We start from the raw sequence: 21,558 nt of genomic DNA on the forward strand, positions 1-21,558 counted from the left end.
ACTTTTGGTTTGTGTTTCCATGATATCTTTAGTGGGGATAAACAAGCAGATTTGAATGATTCGGTAGAAATTAAATAAGTGGCTTTGAGGATGTCTTTAGTTTTGTTTTCTCTATCACTAAATGTTATATCTTTTTGCTTGAGGACAAGCAATGGTTCAAGTTTAGGGGAGTTTGATAACACCGAAAAATGCACTATTTTATCACTATTATTTCTTTAAGTATCTTAATATTTTTGTCTAAATTATCCTAGTATTAATAAAATAATTATTGTTTTTTATGAAACTTACAGATATGTACCGAGACCAAAAAAAATATCAAAGAAACAAAACAAGTGGGCCAGCCCACAGTTGAGGCCAGCAGTGCCGGCCACACAACTATGGCGCCGGCCACAAAGCAAAAGAAGTGGCGCCAGCCACATGAAGTTAAGGCGCCAGCCATGCAATTTTGGTGCACAAATCATGGCGCCAGCCATGCATATTGTGGCGCCAGCCACACCTAAATTAAAGGAGCACATGCAAAAATATTAAACAACACATGGCGCCAGTCATGTGTTACGTGGCGCCAGTCGTGAGCGATTCTTCAGGAAAAATATCAGTCCTCATCTTCGTTGAATCCTTATCTTCGTTGAATGAAATCAGTTACGAATCGTGGGGAGAAATTAAAGGAACTGAAAGGAGAAAAAGGAGGACTTCAACTCCTCACTCACAGCCTATATATAGATGCATTCAGAATGAATTGATCTGCTTCCACGACGACAAGTTAGAGCTTAAGAGAAAAAACACTTACTTTAAATTCTTAGAATTAAGTTTACTGCTTTACGTGTTGAGAGCTACAGCTTGTCCTTTGTTTCCTGTTCAATTCCAGTTTCGGTTTTGTAAGTTACATTAATCAATATATTTAGTTTTATTTTCCAAATTCCAGTTACTGCTTACTTTAATTATTTTAATTCCTGTCTTGTTTTATTTGCTACTGTTATTGCATGTTCTTTAATTTTCCAGCACCAATAAATATATTGCAGTATCCATATCTATGTTTCCTTCTTCCCGTAACTATTATTATTATTTCATGCCTTTATTTGTAATTATGTCCAACTAATTTAATATAACTGGCATGTGAAATAGGAGTCTGATATGAGTTCGGTAATTAAACTGTGAATTAAATTTTCAAGTCTAGTTTTCTGTTTCAGTTTTTAATTAAACAATAGATTATAATTTTGCACGATAGTGAAAATTAATTAAAGTATGAATTAACAGAACGATTGTTTGAAATTTATACTAGATAGTAAAAACTGAACATTAACTTTAATATCGCGACAGCTCTTTAAGGTTAATTAAATTATATTAGTTTTCAAAAAGTATTTTATGAATTAATGATTGAGCGATAGCAAAACATCTTATTTATATAATATAATATAGTCCAACAGTGTGATGACATGAGTTCTATATTTTTAAACTAATATCGTTTTATGAAAACTAGACCCTTTAGTAAAATTTAATTGATTTCCAAACAATATTTTTATAAGTAAATGTTATAGCGAAAGTGATACATTTATTCTATCATTATATAATATAACTCAATAGCGCGAAAGTGTGAGACGAGTATTTTTAAATCAATTTTAAAAAGACTAAACTTTTCAAAACACAGTGTTTATTACCGAACCCATTGAAGTACCTAAAGTAACATTCCAGTTAGTTAAATCCAACTTATTTAAAACCAATTCTTAATAGTCACTGTTATTTAATTTAATTATTTCATTTCTAGGTAATTATTTTACAAACCCCTTTTTAATTATTATTAGCCTTAACCTTACATTATATTGAAAACATAAGCGAAATATTAACTAATAGTCCCTGTGGGATCGATAATCTTTTATAACTACACGATAAGTCTGTGCACTTGCAGAAATATCGCAACAGGTACATAATTTCAGCTTTTGGTACCCATCTTCTGGGTCCACGCTTGTTAGTCCACAAATGCTTATTATGTTGTCTAGTGTTAGAGAAAGATCTTGGTTTGGAATAATAACCTTTTTGAAATCTTTTCTTTGTTTGAAATCTGTTATTTTTCCAAGATTTGGATTGTTTATGATTCCAGGGTTTGTATCTATTATCAATCCCATGTTCTGATTGATTATATCTACTGACTCTAGAATCATAAATAATCTGAGTCTTGTACTTCATCTGAGATTTGGAGTTAGAATTTTTCTTTTTAAAAACTTCTGATGTTTTAGGTTGACTAGCTTCAGGTACTGAAGTTCCTTTGAATCCAGAATTTGAAGTCTCAGATGTTGAAGTTTTCAGAACTTCTGAACTAATGTTCTCAGGTTCTGAACAACTTCTATCTTCTGAACTTTTCTTTCCAGATCCTGAGGAACTAGGTTCCTCTGAGCTGTCAGCTTCTAAATCACTCAGATCATCATTGTCATTTTCACAAATACCAGGATCCTCTTCACTTGGTGGAACAACATAATAAACCCAAGATTTTCCAACCTTTTTGGCAAAGGTCTTCAGCTTTGAATATGTTCTACCATATTCATAGCCAAGTCCTTCTCCTCTATGTCTTAAAACATTATAAATTCTATTAGCAGCTTTGCTCTTCCCAAGGTTGAGATGCACAAACTGTTGAAGAGCTATTTCCTGCTCATCAATAGGTTTGTGACAAACAGCACAACCCTTTTTAAAGTCATCTACTCTATTCAGAGTTTCTTGATATAGACCTTGAAAATGTTCTGCTTGCTCAGTCAGAGTGTTAAGCTTTTCTTGTAAAACTTTTTGTTTACTTAACACTCTGAGATGTTTCTCAATGACCTTGTTAAGTGCAGTTATAAGTTGAGATTTAGAGCAATCAGAAAATACCTCATCAGTTACTTCTGAATCTGATTCTGATTCATCGTCTGAGTCTACATCTGAGTCAGCTGAAGCCATCAGGGCTAGATTTGCCTCTTCTTCTTCCTCAACTTCTTCCTCAGATGATAGCTCTTCAAAAGTAGCCATCAGACTCTTTTTCAATTTGCTCTTGAATTGTTGCTTCTTTGAGCTGTATCTTTTGTTTTTGTCTTTAGCAGACATTTCTGGACAATCAGCAATAAAGTGTCCTGGCTTCTTACAGTTGAAGCAGTTCTTCTGATCATCCTTTTTGCTGACAAAATTTCTGGAGCTGTTACCTCTGAAATTTCTTTTGTTAAATCTGTTCCATTGCTGAAACTTGGTGAATAAAGCAAACTCATCCTCATTCATCTCATCCTCTTGACCATCAGCAGAAGATTCTTCTTCAATATCAAGAAGCTGAGTCTTAAGAGCCTTAGAAGTAGTCTTAGTTGACTGTAAAGCCACTGACTTGGACTTCTTCTTAGTTTCTGAGTCAGCATCCAGAACCATCTCATGGCTTCTGAGATTGCTTATCAGAGCTTCAAGACTCAGAGTCTTGAGATTTTGAGCTTCCTCTATTGCAGTGACCTTGGGTCTCCAAGCAATAGGAAGACTTCTCAGAATCTTCTGAACATGGTCATAGGTGGAATAACTTCTCTTAAGAGCTTTAAGACCAGATACAAGGATTTGAAACCTTGTAAACATAGTCTCAATGTTTTCATCTTGTTGCATAGTGAATAGTTCATATTGCCTTATCAAAAGACTAGCTTTAGCCTCTTGAACCTTTTCATTACCATCATAGGTAGCACACATAGAATCAAAGATAGATTTAGCAGTAGACTTGTCCTCTATTCTGACATAGTCTTCATGTCTAATAGCACCAACAACAATGTCCTTTACTCTATGATGCTTAGTATAGGTTTTTAAGTTAGCTGGTGTGAGTAACTTTCTATGCTCAATGGACAACCTTCCATGTTCATTTAAGTTTTCAAAAGTTACTCCCAGCTCAACCAAATCCCACAACTCATGATCAATAGCAGTAATATTGCTATACAGTCTTTCCTTCCACCACTCAAATAATGATGCATCACCATTGAATATAGGGGCTTTTCTATTGCCACTATGTTCATGTGATTCATTACTTAAGTAGTCATAACCAAAAGCATTTCTAGGACCACCACCAGCACCACTGGCCTCACCGGTTCTAGTGCTACTATCGTCTCCTCCAGACATAGTGTTCTCACAAGATCTTTACTGTCTCACTGTTAAGTAAAAGTAACAGACCAGAGCTCTAGATACCAATTGAAGGTGTGAAAACACAAAAAGGGGGGGTTGAATTGTGTTTTAGCCAAGTTAAAACTTTTTCAAGTTCTTAACTCAACTACGTTAGCAGCGGATAAATAACACAAATAAAAGCAAGATAGAGAGAGAGAAATCACACAAGCAATTTATACTGGTTCCTCTCACAAAACGAGAGTAGTCCAGTCCCCTTGCACTTCCAAGGGAGTTCACTATAATCACACAAGATTACACCTGCTCAAGCACACAAGCAAGAGACTTCTCAACAATGCTCAAGCACACAAGCTTAAGACTTCACACTTAAGCACACAAGCTTAAGTTTCCTCAAGTAATAGAAAAGTATATAACAATATACAAATGCTCTTAACAGAACCTAAAGAGAGTCAATACAAAGAGTACAGAGTATTAGACTAAGTGCAAAAACACTTAACAGCGGTTCAGAGCTTGTATATCACAAAGTTCAGAGTTTGTTCAGCGTATGTTCAATCCTTAATGATATATTATATTGTTGTAGCTGAATCTTCTAGTATATATGCCACTAGAAAAGAGTCGTTGCAAAAAGAACCGTTGGAGTTGATAATCTTTTGTCTTCAAGCAGTCTGTCTTGATGCAGTTTGGTTGTATCCAAAACTAAGAAAGAGTTTCAGTTACTTTGACTACTGCAGAGTGGACTTTCCTTATTCAGCTAACAAAACTGAAAACCCACGTTCTCAAAAGAGAACAGACAAACTGAGGGTAGCTGAACTGATCAGGCTTGAAGGGTCCTTTTCTTCATTGGTAGAAGAGTTGACTAACAGAGAGAATCTTCACAGCTTTCAAAGAGATCTTCAGAGGTTGATGACGCTTAGTAGTCAGTCAAGAAGTTCTGAAGACTTCATCCTCTGAAGGTTGTAACTTCTGAAGTCCAACATCTTCTGAGCGCTTGTGAACTTCTGAATTCACATCCTCTGAACTTCATTCAGAGCTTATATGATGCTTATATCTGCACACTTAAAATAAATTTTTAGTCCTTCCAATTGTTAATTAATACTTTGTTATCATCAAAACCTTTATAGATTTAGGGGCAAACATTTTTAAATCAATTTTGTTCCAACATAGTCAACCTAAAACATCAGAAGTTTTTAAAAAGAAAAATTCTAACTTCAAATCTCAGATGAAGTACAAGACTCAGATTATTTATGATTCTAGAGTCAGTAGATATAATCAATCAAAACATGGGATTGATAATAGATACAAACCCTGGAATCATAAACAATCCAAATCTTGGAACAATAACAAATTTCAAACAAAGAAAAGATTTCAAAAAGGTTATTATTTCAAACCAAGATCTTTCTCTAACACTATACAACATAATAAGCATTTGTGGACTAACAAGCGTGGACCCAGAAGATGGGTACCAAAAGCTGAAATTATGTACCATTCAGATTTACCAACTAGGAAAGGATATGTCTTACCTAAAGTATGGAAACAAGTCCTATGCAAAGGAAGAAGGGCTTATGTCCTAGACCAATGGCTGACAAGTTCTCAAGTTAACAATCAGAACTTGGGAAATGAAGAGGAAGAATACAGGGATGACTTTATCATTAACCTTGATAAAGAGTTCTATCGCAATGATTAAAGTTGTTTCTCATACAGCCTGCCACTCAAAGAAGTATCATGAATCATTCATGGTATTTGGATAGTGGATGTTCAAGGCATATGACTGGTGACAAACAACTATTTTCTAAGCTGACTATGAAAGAAGGAGGATCTGTTGGCTTTGGAGGTAATCAAAAAGGAAAGATAATAGGTACAGGTACAGTAGGTAATTCTTCCTTATCTATTAATGATGTTTGGTTAGTTGATGGACTCAAACATAACCTATTGAGCATAAGTCAATTTTGCGACAATGGTTATGTAGTTGTCTTTAATAAGGAATCATGTACTGTGTCTAAACAATCTGATAACACCATGATATTCAAAGGTCTGAGAAAGAACAATGTTTATAAAATTAATCTTTCTGATTTAAATGAACAAAAAGTGATGTGTCTTTTGACCTTGAGTGAAGAAAAATGGATCTGGCATAAGAGGTTAGGCCATGCTAACTGGAGGTTAATTTCTAAGCTTAGTAAGCTTGACCTTGTCAGAGGTTTACCTAAAATTAAATATCACTCAAACACACTTTGTGGTTCATGTCAAAAAGGGAAGATTACAAAATCATCTTTTAAACCTAAGAACATTGTCTCTACCTCAAGACCATTGGAACTTCTTCACATTGATCTTTTTGGGCCAGTTCACACTGCCTCTATCAATGGAAAGAAGTATGGATTAGTGATTGTTGATGACTACAGTAGATGGACTTGGGTAAAATTCCTAAGAACAAAAGATGAAGCTTATGATGAGTTTAGCATCTTCTGCAAGCAAATTCAAAATGAAAAAGGCTACACTATTTTAAAAGTTAGAAGTGATCATGGTGGAGAATTTGAAAATGAACCTTTTGAAAACTTTTGTGAAAAATATGGCATTTTGCATGAATTCTCTTCTCCTAGAACTCCTCAACAAAATGGGGTTGTAGAAAGGAAGAATAGAACTCTGCAAGAAATGGCCAGAACCATGATGCGTGAAACAAATGTAGCAAAGTTTTTATGGGCAGAAGCTGTAAACACAGCATGTTATGTTCAAAATAGAATCTATATCAGATCTAAGTTGAACAAAACTGCTTATGAATTGTTCAAAGGAAGAAAACCTGATATTTCTTATTTTCATCAGTTTGGATGTACTTGTTACATCTTAAATAACAAAGTCCATCTAAAGAAATTTGATGCTAGAGGTTATAAGGGTATTTTTATAGGATACTCTGAACGCTCAAAAGCATACAGACTGTATATTTCTGAAACACATACTGTGGAAGAAACTATGCATGTCAAATTTGATGACAAAGAGCCTGACCAAGTGTCAGAGCTTGTGGAAGGTTTGTCTAGATTTCAGGTATCAGAGGATCAATATTCAGATATTCCAAACTACTCAGAACATCCATTCTCTGAAGAACCTCTGAACACAACAGTTCCTACAGACTCTGAACAACAAAGAACTGAAGCAACTGCTGAACCTAATGTTGATGAGTCTGAAGATGATGAGCCCCCAAGAAATACTTTCAAATACAAATCATCACATCCAGAGGAACTGATATTAGGCAACAAGGACAGTCCAAGGAAGACAAGATCTCAACTGAGAAATGAGGAATCTTTAGTTGGTCTTATCTCAATGATGGAACCTTCAAAGATTGATGAAGCTCTGAAAGATGATGCTTGGATTGTAGCAATGCAAGAAGAGCTGAATCAATTTCAAAGGAATGATGTGTGGACTCTAGTGCCTAAGCCTTCACACAAGAACATTATTGGAACAAAATGGGTATTCAGAAACAAGCTGAATGAACAAGGTGAAGTGGTAAGAAACAAGGCTAGATTGGTTGCACAAGGTTATAGTCAACAAGAGGGGATTGACTATACTGAAACCTTTGCACCAGTTGCTAGACTTGAAGCAATCAGGTTACTTCTATCTTATGCTGTTAATCATGGAATAACCTTGTATCAGATGGATGTTAAAAGTGCCTTCTTAAACGGTTTTATTTCTGAAGAAGTGTATGTTAAGCAACCTCCTGGTTTTGAAGATGTCTCAAACCCAGAACATGTTTTTAAATTGAAGAAATCACTGTATGGTCTGAAACAAGCTCCAAGAGCTTGGTATGATAGACTCACTAATTTCCTTATTGAAAAGGGTTTTGAGAAAGGGAAGGTTGACTGTACACTCTTTAGAAAGACAACCAAAGAAGACATTTTAATTATTCAAATTTATGTTGATGATATTATTTTTGGTTCAACTAATGCTTCTTTGTGCAAGAATTTTTCTAAGATAATGCAGGATGAATTTGAAATGAGCATGATGGGAGAATTGAAATTCTTTCTTGGAATTCAAATCAATCAGAAGAAGGAAGGAACTTATGTTCATCAATCAAAATATACCAAGGAACTTCTGAAGAAGTTCAATCTAGATGACTGCAAGATAATGAACACTCCTATGCACTCAACTACCAACATGAGCAAGTCAGATGATGAAGGAAAAGTAGATCAAAAGGTCTACAGAGGTATGATTGGTTCCTTACTCTATCTGACAGCCTCTAGACCAGATATTTTATTCAGTGTATGCTTATGTGCAAGATTCCAGTCAGATCCTAGAGAATCTCATCTTACAGCTGTAAAGAGAATCTTTAGGTATCTGAAGGGAACAACTAATCTTGGACTTCTCTATAAGAAATCCAATGATTATGTGCTAAATGGATTCTGTGATGCTGACTATGCTGGAGATAAAATTGAAAGAAAATCCACAAGTGGCAATTGTCAATTTGTTGGTGAAAACCTTATCTCCTGGGCTAGTAAGAGACAAACTACTATAGCTTTGTCTACAGCAGAAGCAGAATACATTTCAGCAGCTAAGTGTTGTACACAACTACTCTGGTTAAAATATCAGTTAGAAGATTATCAGGTAAGCAGTAACAATATTCCTTTATATTGTGATAATACTGCAGCCATTCATTTATCAAAAAATCCTATCCTACACTCTAGAGCCAAACATATTGAAATTAAACACCATTTTATCAGAGATTATGTTCAGAGAGGCATTATAGATATTAAGTTTATTGATACTGAAAATCAATGGGCTGACATATTTACTAAAGCCTTACCTGTTGAAAGATTTGATTTTATAAAGAAACATCTGAACATGTTTTCAATCTCTGAATGAAAATTTTTTTTGGTTTTTAAAGTGTAAGAGGTTATGTATATCAGAACTTATGATTCAGATCGTCTGAAACACAAGCTCTGAAGTACCTAACTCTGATAGAGAATTTTAAATATCTCAGAGGCTCTGAACTATTTAAGTGGGAAACGTTCAGTATTCACTGCTGAACAGTTGCCCATTAAAATAGCAGTTACCGAGTAAATTTCTGCACGTGGTCTACGTGTGTCAGGTAGTGGGTGGTTAATGATGATTTTTAGTATTCAACTTTCTGTCAATTAGCGTAACTTCCCAAATTTGCTATTTTCATGTTAACTGTACTCATTTAAATAAACTTACACAATACACTTGCACACTATTCACTTTCACAACCTACACTTTCATATTCTCTCTAAACCTCCAACACACTTTCTTTCTCTCTCGTTAGTTTTCCAAACCCTACCCTAATCTCCAACAATGGCCGGACCTTCGTCATCTTCTTCAACAAAGATTCCACCGTTTATGTTCAAGAATCTTCAGATTGTTGGGAACGAGATGGAGTTTCCAGAATCTGAACTCACGTTTCTGTCTGAGAAGATTGTGGATTTTGATAGTCTTTCTGCAAACGGCTTTGAAGTTAAGCAGTACTTTACATCACAAAAATGGGATAAGTACTTCGACATGCTTAACGGTCCTATCTACCCAGACTTGCTTAAGAAATTTTGGATGAAAGCAAGAGTGTTTGACAAACATGAAGCAAAGAAGGAAGAGATTGCTGCTATTGAGAGGAATCCTAGTCTGAAGGGTAAAACTAGGAAGGAAATGGGCTTGCTGGAATTTACAGGTGTTCAGATTAGGTCTAACATCTGTGGGATGAATATGGCTTTCTCACCAATTCATTTCAATGCTCTCCTTGGTCTACCTAACTCTGGGTTAGAGTTAGATGCTTTTGAAAAGGATACCAGATATAGAGATGATCTTCTGCATCTCATCTGCACTGACTTTAAGCTAAAAGGGAAAGTCAAAGGATTGACTGACGAGTGCAGAGTGTTGTTCAAGATAATCCTTGCTTCTATCAGTCCAAGAGTTGGAGGGACTGATACAATCTCCTGGACGCATCGTCATCTGTTATATTTCCTTCTGACAAGGAAGAGAGTTAATCTTGGAGATTACTTTTTTGAACGGATTTGTGAAGCAATTTTTGCAAGTAAGTCTCAGAGGAAAACTACTATAGTTTATCCCAGGTTGTTGTCAGATCTTCTATATCAAGGTCATGTGATTCAGAACCTGCAGAAGTTCCACCCAGAACTAGTTCAGAAGAAGTTTTATCTAGAGATTCTGAATGCTAGTTTTCTATCCAAGATGCGTTTGATTGCATCTAAGCCTGTTGCTCCTCCTAAAGAATTGTCTGTTAGGCTTGAAAATCGTCTGTACGTTGAAGGCTACCCTGTTATTTCTGAAGCTGATGCTGAGCATGTAATTCAGGACTATTTGGAAGTGCTCAGACAAGAAGGTTTTGTTGTTGATAGAAGTATGGTTCCAAAGGCTCCTGCAAACCAGTATAACCCTTCTAGGAAGCAAAAGCGAAAGGCTGAAGCTCAAGATGATCTATCTAAGCCAGATCTTTTGGCTCAAAAGAAAGTTAAAGTTGAACAATCTATGGCTGAGCAAAGGACTAAGAGAAAACATGAAGAATCTGCTACCAAGGCTACTGAAGAAGCTTTAAAAGAGCCTGCTGTTGTTGAGGTATCCAGCTCATCTGAAGAATCTGAGTCAGAAGATGAGACTGAATCTGATGAAGAGACTCTGGCTGCATGTTTGAGGAAAAGACCTGCTCCTACTCCTAAAGGTAAAGGTAAGTCTACTCAGTACATCTTTAATGAAAATGAGATTGGATTAGGTTACACCAAACCTCTCAGAACTGTTTTACCAACCTCTGATATTCCAACCTCTGACAACCCTTTATCTGAACTAGAGAAACATCTTAGTCCAGATCCTCTGAATAACCAAACCTTCACCCAGAAACCTTCATCACCTCCAAAACCTAAATCACCTCAACCGCAACCACAACAACTATCACCTGACATTCCACCATCTGAACCTCAACCAGATATTCAAAATGCTGAACCAACCTCTCCCATCAAACAACCCTCTCCACAAACATCATCTGAACCAACCCCTGAACCCCATCCTAACCCAAGTGCTGAACATGCTTCTCCTGAGCGTATTCACACTTGTGCTCCCAAGCCTTCAGAGGTAGAAGTTGTCATTATTGACAATCCTGCTAATGAATCAACCAATCTCTCTACCATTCCCAATCCTTCACCCTCATCATCCAACCCTTTTCGTAATCTATCCACTCAGTTTCATGATGACTTGGTTAGATTATCTTTGCTAAAGGACAGGTTTCTAGTTTGTCCTTCTGATGTGGATTTGGAAGTTTCAAGCATTAAGGCAAGGATTTGCAATGCTTTGGATGGTGCTGCTGAGGAAATTAAGGCTGTAGTTGGAAGAAGAGACTTGGATGTGATAAGCTTCATGAGGGAAAGTCTGGCTAGGGCTGAATTGAAAAGGTTAACGCCTTTCAATCATGACGAACATGAGCGTGCTAAGCTTGCCGCTATATCTGCTGCTGTGAGGCGTCTGTCTGCATTCAAGGATTGCTGGGTTGATTCTACTCTTTTGCAACGTCTTGAGGATCAACGGATTGAGAATGAACGACTGGAAGAAGCTGCTGCTAGAGTTGCTGAGTTGGCAAATGAGCTACATAATGAGGATGCCACAGAAGAGGATGTACTGAATGTGCTGAACCAGGATGATGTCCTGATGATTGATTACCCAGAGGAAGGTGAACCCTCTGATAAAGGCAAGGCACCCTTGGTTGAAGAACAAGCGCCTTTGGTTCAAGATCAAGCTCCTGTTGTTGCTCCTGTTGTTGGTGATCAGTTGCAGATCTTTCAAGAAGCTCTGAGGGAGCAGCAAGAAGGTTTGGAAAGGCAAAGGACAGCTCACCTCAACTTGGAATCCAAAGTGGATGGTCTGGTTTCCAACGTGGGATCTCTGAATGACAAATTCGACCAGCTCTTAGCCTTTCTTAAGAAACCCTAGGATTCTATGCACTTGTTTTGAGCTTTCTTTTTATTTTCTTGTTTATCTTCTGAACACTTTTCTTTGGTTTATCTATTTCAAGTTGTTTTGTTTATGTTTTGCTTGATTACTTATTTCATGTTCACTTGATATTTATATTTTCTTGATAAATAAGAACATAAGAACACAAGATGCTTTTTAAAACGAAAATTTTTTATTAATGCTCCAACCATGTTGAGTACATTGGTAAAAAGAAAAAGAAAAAGACAACCTAATCCTAATCAGATGGATAAAACTCAGAAGAAATCTCTGATTTCTCCTCAGCATCATCTGATGAAATTTCTATGGGATCCGGGTTTTGCTCTTGTTCTTCTTCTTCTTGTTCTTCTTCTGGAACATAGCTAGCCAAAAAATCAACATAGTCAGCATCATCTTCATTCTCTTCAGCTTCAGAGTCTGATGAGATGATTATTATCTCCGCATCTTGTGGTTTCTTGTTGTCTTCTTTATTTTTCTCCTCGTCTTCGCGTTTTTCGTCTTCTTTATTTCTCTTAAACTCTGCGATGCGTAAACTAAATCTTTTCATTCTTCCTAGTCTCTCTTGATTTACTCGTTTATTCTTGTTTTTTCGTGAAGAAGGCATGTTAACTCGCTCACCTTTTATAAACCTTTGAGCGCGTTGGTTTTCGTTTTTGAAATTAATTCACCTTTGTAACAACCACTCTTCTTCTTTGACTGTCTTGGTTATATAAATTTTTTTTACTTTTTGATAATGACAAAAGGGGGAGTAGTTACGCATTAATTGATAAGTGATAAGTTCAAAACTGAAACCACTCTTTTATCTCGCTTTTATCCGTTATGTTAAAAGTTGTTACTTTTAAGTTGTTTCACGTATTTCAATACGGAGACTAAGTTAGTTGAAACTAAAATAAATTTCATAAGTAAGGATGAGTTAAGAGTGCAATTTTAACTTAGCCTTATGAGACTTAGGGGGAGAGCTTGCAAACCTCTCACTCTGAAGAAAGATATGAAATTTGTTTTATTTCAAACCATCTTAATCTTATACTAAATTAAAATATCATGGATAAAACATAAAGTTCAGACTTTATGGAGTATCAATCTTAGGGGGAGCTTGCAAACCTCATAAACCTAAGAGAAACATGATAAGTTAATTTAATAACAATTGTCAATTAATACTGACGTTTGTCATCATCAAAAAGGGGGAGATTGTTGGAACAAAATTGATTTAAAAATGTTTGCCCCTAAATCTATAAAGGTTTTGATGATAACAAAGTATTAATTAACAATTGGAAGGACTAAAAATTTATTTTTAAGTGCGCAGATATAAGCATCATATAAGCTCTGAGTGAAGTTCAGAGGATGTGAATTCAGAAGTTCACAAGCGCTCAGAAGATGTTGGACTTCAGAAGTTACAACATTCAGAGGATGAAGTCTTCAGAACTTCTTGACTGACTACTAAGCTTCATCAAAGTCTGAAGATCTCTTTGAAAGCTGTAAAGATTCTCTTTGTTAGTCAACTCTTCTACCGATGAAGAAAAGGACCCTTCAAGCCTGATCAGTTCAGCTACCCTCAGTTTGTCTGTTCTCTTTTGAGAACGTGGGTTTTCAGTTGTGTTAGCTGAATAAGGAAAGTCCACTCTGCAGTAGTCAAAGTAACTGAAACTCTTTCTTAGTTTTGGATACAACCAAACTGCATCAAGACAGACTGCTTGAAGACAAAAGATTATCAACTCCAACGGTTCTTTTTGCAACGACTCTTTTCTAGTGGTATATATACTAGAAGATTCAGCTACAACATAGAATTATTAAGGATTGAACGTACGCTGAACAAACTCTGAACTTTGTGATATACAAGCTCTGAACCGCTGTTAAGTGTTTTTGCACTTAGTCTAATACTCTGTACTCTTTGTATTGGCTCTCTTTAGGTTCTGTTAAGAGCATTTGTATATTGTTATATACTTTTCTATTACTTGAGATAACTTAAGCTTGTGTGCTTAAGTGTGAAGTCTTAAGCTTGTGTGCTTGAGCATTGTTGAGAAGTCTCTTGCTTGTGTGCTTGAGCAGGTGTAATCTTGTGTGATTATAGTGAACTCCCTTGGAAGTGCAAGGGGACTGGACTACTCTCGTTTTGTGAGAGGAACCAGTATAAATTGCTTGTGTGATTTCTCTCTCTCTATCTTGCTTTTATTTGTGTTATTTATCCGCTGCTAACGTAGTTGAGTTAAGAACTTGAAAAAGTTTTAACTTGGCTAAAACACAATTCAACCCCCCCCTTCTTGTGTTTTCACACCTTCACAATTAATTACTCATTTAAAATTTAAAAGTCATCGATATATGTTAGTTAGGTCAAACGATAAGGCTAGTAGTCCAATATCGAAACCGGACCAAGCACCTAAGTCTAAGGTTAGGGTTGTCGGTTCCTAATAGATAACCGAAGTTTAGTACTAGTTAAATTTTGAATAATAAATAATTACTCATTTAAAATTTAAAAGTCACCGATATATGTTAGTTAGGTCAAACGATAAGGCGAGTAGTCCAATATCGAAACCGGACCAAGCACCTACGTCTAAGGTTAGGGTTGTCGTTTCCTAATAGATAACCGAAGTTTAGTACGAGTTAAATTTTGAATATTCAATTAATTACTCATTTAAAATTTAAAAGTCACCGATATATGTTAGTTAGGTCAAACGATAAGGCTAGTAGTCCAATATCGAAACCGGACCAAGCACCTAAGTCTAAGGTTAGGGTTGTCGTTTCCTAATAGATAACCGAAGTTTAGTACGAGTTAAATTTCGAATATTCAATTAATTACTCATTTAAAATTTAAAAGTCACCGATATATGTCTATTAATATAAAATAAATTTAAATATCAAATTAACTACAACTTTACAAATCATTCAAAATGAAATAATTAAAACATAAAATTGGAAATAATAATGTGAAAAAAGACACCAACAGGATTCGAACTCCTACCAGGTCTTTCCATGTTAAACGCCCTAACCACTGCACCAAATCAATTAATTTGTTATTCTTCCGCGCATCAAAATATAAATAACACAAATACTTAGATAGCCTGCTTCAACATATGCCTTGCTCTCTTTTTTTTTTTTTTTTTTCTCTTTAACAAATGGTTTCAGTAATAGTATTAACAAACATTATGTCCCAAAATTCAATCACAATTTAACAATACCTTAAAAAAAAAAAAATTCTAGTTCAATTCTTTCCAAATCTCAATGTAAATGTACATTAAAAACAAAAAACTTAGTTTCAAAATATCATAAACATTACAGCCCAAATCTCAAATTCGATCACATAGTACATCCAACACATTTAATATATAAAACAAAACCTCATTGTTTACCATCAGCAGATTTCATCACCTGTTGTAACAGACCATAACACGAAGTTGAATTTGCACCAACATTCATTCCATACAGTTGGTATAGAGGTGGTACATGTGGTACAGAAGTCACATGTTGTGCAGGTGGAACATGTTGTCCAGATGGTACGTGCATCTGTTGCATAACTGGATGTAACATAGGAATCATATGTTGAAATCCATACATCGGAGTGAATTGCCCGGTCGCACTAGTAACATCAATATGTGTTGGTGTTGACACATTAGCGCCACGCTCTTTCAATTGCACCGAACATTTATTTCTCTTTTGCACAATACTTTCACAAAGGTCTTTCGGTAGCTCTGAACATTTCTTCTTTTTTGGTGCCACACTATTTTCGCAAAGGTCTTTCGGTTGCTCTACACATTTCTTCTTATTCTGTCGCACACTACTTTCACCAAGGTCAACCGGTAGCTCTGAATTTATGTCTTGCACACTACTTTCAGCGTTGCAACTTTTTTTTCTCTTTTTGTCCTGTTTATAACAATAAACAAGAAATTTTACTACAAATATAAAACAATATAATTAATAAAACATATTATATGATTCGAAAGATAAACAATCAAGAATTATTAAAATTACCGAACAAGTCCTCGCATTATGAGTTGTACTCTTGCAATGAGTACAATGCCTGAGAGCTTTTGCGTCATTCTTTTTTTTCTTTGGAGCACCTTTACTCTGAACTGGGATAGGATCACCAACAACTGACTTTTGTGTTCCAATAGGATCCTCAACACTGCAATATTTTTTTTTTAAATTCATGAGGTCATCCATAATGTCACCATACACACCATTCTTTTTAGAAGCTTCTTTGCAAAATGATGTCAGAACAGAACAATATGCACCAAAACGGGCAAGCTCAATCACATCGGAATCAACTGGATCATTAACATCCACCATGTTCAAATAATCAATTTTAGCATCCTTGGTCCATCGCGACAATACCAAAGTGCTAGGAATGTGATCAACATGTTCTTCCTTCATCACATGAAAAATATGAGAACAAGGAAGTCCACGAGAATCAAACAACCTGCACGAACATTGGAATGTATCACCATCGTAAACAACTGTTCTTTCATACGCATCCCGACAATATTTAGTCAAAGTATAAAACTTTGTATCTCCAATTTCCTTTTTATGCTTAACAATCAATTCACCGGCCTTCATAATTTCTTCTTTCACTTCTTTGAAAATCTCCGCTGTATAGATTTTAGCGGCATTGCTCTCAATCAAACGTAGTTGAGTTGTCAACACAGGTTCTGAAAACTTTGACTTAAAATCTTCAACAAGTTCATTGTTTCTGTAGCCTCTTAGAGCCTGCTCAAAATTTTGCATAAATTCAAAGATGCATCCTTTCTTTCTGACATAACTCTTTATTATTGCATTGATTGCTTCACATTGGGACGTAGTTCTTATACGTCCAAAAAACTTATCCCGCAGGTATGCAGTTGCCCATAGTAACTTGTTCTCGTAGGTTTTGATAACCCACGGATGTCCTTCAACTCCATTTTCTTTAATCATCTCTGACCAATACTCTTCAAAATCATCCTTTGAAAAATTTGAGAACATGGCTTTTTTAAATCCCTTCAGAAAACCTGAATTCTTCACATTCTCACCTGCATTCTTATTCAAATGCCAGGCACATAACCGATGAGTCGAATCGGGGAAAACCTCTTTTATAGCCTCTCTCATAGCCCCATCTCCATCTGTCACCACAGCTTTTGGGCGTTTATTTTCCATACACTCCAAAAAACAATTCAACACCCACTTATACGTCTCCGTGGTTTCATCTGATACCAACGCAGCGCCAAAAATTATTGTTTGGGAATGGTGGTTACAACCTGAAAATATAACCAGCGGGAGGTTGTATTTGTTCCTCTTGTATGTTGTGTCAAATGCAACCACATCTCCAAAACAGAAGTAGTCAGATCTACTGGTCCCATCAGCCCAAAAAAGAGACTTCATCCGTCCATTGCTAGTGTCAGCAGCATATTCAGCATAGAGCATGGGATCAGTAGCTGACTTTGCATTAAGATAATGTAGCGATGCGGCAACATCACCATCTTTAACAATATCACGCATTTTTTTATCAAAATAATTATAAAGATCTTTCTTCGTAAACCCAACACCACCATATCCACCCTTCTGAGCAACCATGTACCCCATAATATGACAAGTTCTAATTCCACGTGACTGCATACCATCAACCTGAGCTCTATCTGCTTCGCTAATCTTACGATAAACCGGGTGTAAGTGCACAAACCTAGCTGATGTTAATTCATGGTTATGAGTCTCTTCAAACACAGACACTACAAATCTACCCTTATCGGCTTTGTATGTCACACGAAACCTAGCCGTGCATTTCGTACGTGTCAAACGTCGGTGCTCTCTTTTCCTATCTAACCTAGATATGTGTCTCTTATCTCGTAAACCTTGTCTACTGCATACAAAAAGCTTGTTTGTTATTATTTTACTACCATCAGGCCCTATTTTTTTCTTATCATCACTTTTCCTAACGGAAAAACCTTTACATTTACCGTATTGATAATAAAATTCATAAGCTTCGTCAACACTACCAAAATCCATACCACGAATTTCATCAGCAGTCATAGAATTAATACGTACCGCTCTTTCACCTATAGATGCTTCATCAGCAAAATCATGGTCATTGCCATCATCATCATCATCATCATCATCATCATCATCATCATCATCACCATCATCATGGTGGTCACCATGATCATCGCCATCATCTGACCTATCATGCCCACTGGATGCCGAATAGCTGGAATTCTCATCATCAGATGTATGACTATCAGTTGAACTAACTTCATTAGAATCAACATCTAGAGATTCATCAAATTTTACCATTGTTGTGAACCTAAAACACAACAATTGTCACCATCAATAACAATACCACCAAAATTCCTAAACAAAATGAAAGGTAACTAACACAACTGAAAATCAAATTTATACACACACAACTAATTTTATACAGAAAACAAATTAAAGCTAATTCCCAAATTGAAAATCAAATTAATTCTTAATAACTAATTACAAATAAAACTGCAATTCAATTTCAGCATGAACCCTAACTCCCAAACGAAATCAAACTGATTTTCTGCATAAACCCTAATTCCCAAATTGAAATCAAATTAATTCTTAATAACTATTACTGTTTCGTATTTACCTTAGCAACTGCACACGCAATCTTCTTTCACAAACTCGCCGTCGAATGGAGTTCCGTTCAAACTCAGGTGAAGGAAAACAATGAACTAGCAAAGTCTGTTCGTCCAGCAATGGCGACCGTTTTGGAGGTTAATGTTGTTGTTTACACTTTGTTGGGGATGAAAACAAGTTCAGGAAAACGAAACCAATGTTGGTGATGAAGACGATGAAGACGATGAAGTTCAGAAGAAGTAAAACAATGAACTTTGATTCAAAAATAATTACAACGATTATTTTGTCATGTTGTTGTTTTTTTATTTAATTTTAGTTTTAAATTTAGTTTTAATTTAGTTTTAATTAATTTACAAAATTAACAAAATATAATATTGGGGTAATTGTGTAAGTTTTAATATGTAAGGGACTTAGTTGAAATATTAAAAAATGGTAAGTTCCATGGTAAGTATCATACATAAAGGTTGTACCATATTATTCAAAGTTGGTCAACATTGCATCCTCATTGGCCAGTTTTAGAATGTACCAAAATATTCCAACTAAGGAATGTACCATAGAATTTTCCCATAATCTATATCGTTCTCTAGTCGGTCACATTTTCTCCAAACTACTACTGACATCATTCATTTTGTTTATATTAGCCACCTGTGCGGTTTCACTTGCGCAACTTTATTGGGTTATGAAAATGCCAAGTCTCACGTAATCATAAATAAATAAACTAACACTAATATCTTTTTCACCCTAAAATTCAATCAAGTAAAAACTCATTGTCTAATGTAAAGTGTCAAATCTGCAAAATAGGAATGGAAAAGTAAAAGCAGAAAAGCACTTTGATATAAAGAAGATATATTATATATATGTATAATGCAACTAATGTTGAAAGAAAATGAACTGGATTTCTTGTAAAATTTGCAAGTAGTATATTAATGTCCCTGATATAGTTGATAGAGAAATTGTATGTAATATTTAGGATTGAAATTTGATATTTCGACTTATTTATCGTAGAAGTAAAATTTTAACTATTAGTTTACATGATAAAAAAATAAAATAATATATCTTTGATTAGTGATTTAAAAAAAAGAAAGGACAATGATCCAAGAAATTTAATTCAATTAATAAAGCTGATGAATGTTAGATTGAATATTTTAACGAGAATGAATCTCTTAATATTTTTTGGGTGGGTTCTTAATTTTTTTTCTTCAATTTCTCTCAATTTTCACATCTTAACCCATAACTAACGATTTATGTTCCTCAAAAAAATCCATAACTAACTTTACTTCTTTTTTTCAAATTCTAATCTTTTCAGCTTTTACTCATTTTAGTGGTTTCAAATTTCACATTATTCTCTCAATTCTTTTTACAATTGAGAAAATCTTCTCTCATTTTTAACATGTTCAAATTCAAAATCTTGTAATCATATGTATACATTTCACGTAATATTTACCTTGATTTACATGAACGAAGACAATGAAAACAAGAAGACAATGAGAACATGAGTCAAACCAATAAATTAAATAACAAACAAATTAGGTGGTGCCTTTGGGGCTGAGTTGATGTCTTTGGTGGCATAAAATCTGAGGGATGTCTTTCTGATTTTGGGATTAGGAGGTGGACTTCTATTAGGTGGTGTTATTTTTGGCGTTCCGTATATATACGGTGCCCTGTTATGTAGTTACTTTTTTACCGGTTTCTGTTCGTCTTGTGTAGAGACCTGGTTAATAATATATTCACTGTTAAAAAAAATTTAAGCGCGCATTGCATGGAGGCCCTGGACTATTGGATTGTTTTTAATTAAAGTTATTCTTTTTTATTGTATTAACCTTCTAGTTGTTCATTAGAAGGGAGTCTCGGTAATCCAGAGATCAACCGTAAGGTAAATAAAATCTAATCAAAAATTATTTCTACAAAATCGAACCTGACTTCTCCAAACGATCTCTCATAGAGGGAATTAATTAAAGTATTTTTATTTTGTAATGGATTCCTCCAAACACTACAAGAAAAATAGGGATTTGCGGCTGCCAAATGCCCAGACAAATGCACAAAAAGCGGCCGCAAAGGCAAATTTGCAGTATACATTTTTTGCTCCAAAAGACAAATTTTTAAAAAAATAATGTAAAAACTTGGCTTAAATATGAAAACGGTCCCTACAATTACGGCTTGTTTTGATTTTAGCCCCTGCAAAAAAAAAATGATTTTAGTCCTTGCAAAATACCAAAATTTTTAAAAAGGTCCTTGAGGTGAATTTTTGGCTGACATGTCAAGTAGTTGATGATTTGGCAGATGCTGACTAGAATTTTTGACAACGTGGAATTAACATGTCATTTTCATTTAAAAATAGAAAAATAAAAGATAACATGTCAGATTTTTTATTTTTTTTTTTAAAAATAGAAATATATAGAAACTTAATATTCTTACAAAAAAAAATCAATATATTAAATTTTAAAAAAAACAAGAAATCCGCAAAAAGAGAGAAGTAAAACACAAAAAAGAAAGGAGAAAAAAATTAGGGTTCCTAAATCGAAACTGTGATTGAAGGACAAATTAAGCAAAGAAGAAAAAAGACGTCTAGTAGCAAAGGTGGTAGCAGAGGTGGTTCGTCTTCTTCAGTTTTTGTTGTAGAAAATTTTTTTGTGTGTGAGTGTCAAATACTCATGGTGATGTACAAAGCCAAGACGAATGAGAATCAAGGAAGACTATGTGCTACCTACAACACTGTAGCAGAGATTGTGAAGACTAAATATGAGAAGTAGGAAGAACAAAGTGAAATTAGTGACGTTGATGTTAATTTTTAGTTTTTTTTTTGTTTGAAAGATGAACAAAAACAAACAGTAGAAGAACTCATGAAAAAGAACTTTGCGATTTGAAGAAGATGAACAAAAACTGTGTTTTTTCTTTTTGCGTGTTTTTTTCTTCTACAGTATTTGATTTTTTTTAAATCTAATATATTTTTAA

The 21,558-nt window shown here is 35.0% G+C and overlaps 1 protein-coding gene across 1 annotated transcript; it reads right to left on the reverse strand.

Annotated features, from left to right (window-relative positions):
* Nucleotides 1-16,156: 16,156 nt before the first annotated feature.
* Nucleotides 16,157-18,036, reverse strand: LOC123896044 (protein FAR1-RELATED SEQUENCE 5-like). Its single transcript, XM_045946494.1, has 2 exons — nucleotides 16,258-18,036; nucleotides 16,157-16,162 (listed from the first exon to the last, which is right to left on the reverse strand). The coding sequence occupies exons 1-2, from the start codon at nucleotides 18,034-18,036 to the stop codon at nucleotides 16,157-16,159; spliced, it is 1,785 nt and encodes a 594-aa protein (XP_045802450.1).
* Nucleotides 18,037-21,558: the final 3,522 nt, after the last annotated feature.

Source organism: Trifolium pratense, linkage group LG7 (assembly GCF_020283565.1).
Source record: "Trifolium pratense cultivar HEN17-A07 linkage group LG7, ARS_RC_1.1, whole genome shotgun sequence".
Classification (NCBI taxonomy): Eukaryota; Viridiplantae; Streptophyta; class Magnoliopsida; order Fabales; family Fabaceae; genus Trifolium; species Trifolium pratense.